The sequence below is a fragment of the Silene latifolia genome, chromosome 2, assembly GCF_048544455.1.
Source record: "Silene latifolia isolate original U9 population chromosome 2, ASM4854445v1, whole genome shotgun sequence".
NCBI classification, from domain to species: Eukaryota; Viridiplantae; Streptophyta; class Magnoliopsida; order Caryophyllales; family Caryophyllaceae; genus Silene; species Silene latifolia.
The window spans coordinates 45,812,395-45,816,112 of record NC_133527.1 but is presented as its reverse complement, the minus strand read 5'-3'; the positions used below and the strand labels follow the sequence as shown (position 1 = coordinate 45,816,112).

Here is a 3,718-nt window from a genome sequence, read left to right as displayed (position 1 = left end):
AAAAACAGAGGCAAACCAGGGCTTGTGGCAAATGTTGGGGAACAGGGAAGATGAGACCCACCAGATCCACTAGTAATAGAGTTAATACGTATTGTAGGCCTTAGGCCCGTCTCATCTTGTATTGGCGTATTGGGCTTTGGAGTAATTCCAAACCTAGCATAGTATGTAATATAAATACATCGTATGATAATGAAGAGGGATACAACTTACGTTTCTATTTGCTTAACATGGTATCAGAGCTCCTAAAAACAAAATTAAAATCCTCAAAAACCCTACCCTAGCCGTCATGACAAACGACAGTGACAGTTCCGGTACAAAAATCGATTCCTCTTCTTCGTATTATCTTGGTCCTCAGGACAAACCGGGTGATTCTATTACCCCTGTACGTCTCACCTTAAACAATTTTGATGAATGGGCACATAATGTTTGTGTGGCGTTGAAATCTCGTCGTAAGTATGTATTCGTTAATGGTACCATTAACGAGCCCAAAGCACCGTGCACTCAAGATGATTGGGAGACGATTCACTCTATGTTGGTATCGTGGTTGTCTCATACGATTTCATCCGAGGTACGTTCTTTGCTTCCTAAGTATGAAAATGCTAAGCGCTTGTGGGATGACATGCACGAGCGATTTAGCGTTGTCGACGGTTCCCGGATTCAGCAAATTAAGGCTGGACTCCAAGAGTGCCGCGAAATAGAAAGTATGTCAGTCGTAGTGTATTATGGTAAGTTGTGTCAATTATGGGACGATCTCGATAAACACGAGCCCATAAATCGATTGCAAATGTTGTACCAGGTGTACCGTGGCACACAATATGCCGCGCGGCGCGTCGTGACTCGGATCGTCTCCATCAATTCTTGCTTGGTCTGCTCCTGGGTCCGTATGCCTCCCTACGATCTCTTATTTTGGCGCAATCTCCCCTGCCCACTGTTGCTAGAGCTTTTCATATGGTTATTCAAGAGGAAAGAGTGTGTGGTATTGATCGTCGTAATGAACCTGGTACGGAAATCGCAAGCTTTAATTTTCACAGTAAGAATAAGACCCCTTCCAAACCCTCTACTTTATTGCCTCGTACCGAACGCCATAAGCTTCATTGTAATCAGTGCAATCGTTCTGGCCATGATCGGAGCATGTGCTTCGACCTTATGGATGAAGTGCCTGAGTGGTGGTATGAATTGAAGGGCATTAAACCGTCAGGCCGTGGTGGTGGGTCTGGTCGAGGTCGTGGGTCTGGTCGAGGAGGGGGGCATGGGTCTCTTTCACATAGCATAGAAGAAGGTAGCAACCATGGTGATGCTTAGAAACCCGAGAGCAGCAACGCTGTTTGTACCAACTCCTCATCCGATTCTGCCGAGCCTGCCTCAACTGCCTCCCTGGTAACAATTTATGGGACACATTCTGGTAAGTGGTTGATTGATACGAGGTGTTCACACCACGTGACTGGTGATTATGATGTCTTATGTGATGTAAGAACTATACCGAACCGTGTTGTCGGGCTAACTGATGGCTCGAAGATTTATGCTTCGAAAGTGGGTCGTGTGGACTTCACTTCGAAAATATCCCTTGACACCGTTCTTTATGTTCCTCAATTGCATTGTAATTTAATTTCAACTTCTCAATTGAGTGATGCCTTGAATTGCGAGTTTGTGACGAATTATTCTGTCTGTATTATTCAGGACCGGGATACGAGAGTGACGATTGGCATGGGTGATCGCCTATATGGACTATACTACCTACGTCAAGAACCGCAAGCTAGTATGAGTACCGTTGCAGTATCAACATCTTTCAGTTTATGGCACCATCGCTTGGAACATCCGTCTGAGCAAGTAGTTAAATTGCTTCCTTTCTTTCGCAATAATAAATATTCTTTGTCAAAGCCGTGTGAGGTTTGTCACCGCGCTAAACACATTCGTAGCAACTTTCCTCTCAGTATTAATAACAGCTTTTGTGCATTTGAGTTAATTCACTGTGATTTATGGGGACCGTATGATACTCCATCGTCGTCTGGTGCACGTTATTTTTTAACCTTGGTTGATGATTTTTCCCGAGGAGTGTGGATTTATCTTTTGAATTCAAAAACTGAAGTATATGATAAATTTATGTTATTTGTGACCTTGATTAAACGCCAATTTTCCGCTGCATTAAAAATTGTTCGGAGTGACAATTGGACCGAATTCAATTCATTAAAACCTTATTTTGATAATAATGGCATTATTTTCCAATCGTCATGTGTTGGGACGCCTCAACAAAATGGGAGGGTTGAGCGTAACCATCAGTATATTCTTAACGTTGCACGAGCATTACGGTTCCACGCAGGCCTCCCTATTCAGTTTTGGGGTGAATGTGCCTTGGCAGCTACATATTTAATTAACTGTACCCCATCTCATCTTCTAGACGGGGTCATGCCTTATGAAACCATTTTTCATACATCCCTTAATTTTGACAGTCTTCGAGTATTTGGGTGTCTTTGTTTTGCCCATAATCAACGGGCCAAAGGTGACAAGTTTGCAAGTAGAAGTCGTAAATGTGTTTTTATGGGGTATCCTTCTGGAAACAAAGGTTGGTATTTATATGACCTGGATCGTCAGGAATTTTTTGTGTCGCGGGATGTACATTTTTATAAAGATAAATTTCCAGTTTTGGATGCACCAAGTACGACTGGTCCTAGCATTTTGGACACACAAGCTGCTAATGACTTGGTACTAGATTGGGAATGTCCCACCGAGGTGTCAACTGAGGCTGGGAAGTCCTCTGCAGCCACGGACACGCCTCCTGACACTCTGTCTGATCCCTCTGCTATGGCTCAGGAGTCCGCCACAGCTGATGACATGGCTGCTCCCGCGGAACTGGGTCGAGAGCATCGGCTAAAATTTCCTTCCTCAAATTTGCGGGATTATGTGGTTGATATTACTGGTAAAGGTAGCAGTTCATCTAGTGCATCTAGTCTCACCGTGTCAAAGTCACTCTCAGGTACGCCTTATCCTCTTACTAATTATTTTTCTTCTCACAAAATTTCGCCCCATTATCGTACTTACCTAGCAACATTAACATCACACACCGAACCTCGTAATTTCAACGAGGCCGTGAAGGATGAAGGGTTGCGGAAGGCCATGGAAGCTGAAACGCAGGCTCTTATTGACAATGGTACGTGGTCCATGGAACCCCTTCCACCCGTTAAGAAGGCTCTCGGAAGTAAATGGCTCTACAAAATTAAATACAAGTCGGATTCTACTATTGAACGGTTAAAGGCTCGTTTGGTAGTGTTTGGTAATCATCAAACGGAGGGTGTGGACTATGATGAGACGTTTGCTCCAGTAGTTAAAATGACCACGGTGCGGGCTTTTCTAGCTGTGGCTGCGGTAAAGAATTGGCATATTTCTCAGATGAATGTTTACAATGCTTTTCTTCATGGGGATTTAAATGAAGAAGTATATATGCGGTTGCCACCGGGGTTTGAGTCGAAGACAACTGATCTTGTTTGCCGGCTACGAAAGTCTTTGTATGGACTTAAGCAAGCACCGCGTTGTTGGTTTTCTAAGCTTGCTCAGGCCTTGAAGCGGTATGGTTTCTCACAAAGCTATTATGACTACTCTTTGTTTACGTATGTTAGAGGTGAAACTCGTTTGCATATGTTGGTGTATGTTGATGACTTGATTCTTTCCGGTAACGACGTCCAAGCCCTTACAACTTTTAAAGAGTATTTGAATTCGTGCTTTC

The 3,718-nt window shown here is 43.7% G+C and overlaps 1 protein-coding gene across 1 annotated transcript; it reads left to right on the top strand.

Moving 5' to 3' along the window:
- Positions 1-286: 286 nt before the first annotated feature.
- Positions 287-1,302, top strand: LOC141640724 (uncharacterized). The gene is made up of 2 exons (XM_074449407.1): positions 287-701; positions 797-1,302. The coding sequence occupies exons 1-2, from the start codon at positions 287-289 to the stop codon at positions 1,300-1,302; spliced, it is 921 nt and encodes a 306-aa protein (XP_074305508.1).
- The last annotated feature ends 2,416 nt before the right edge of the window (positions 1,303-3,718 follow it).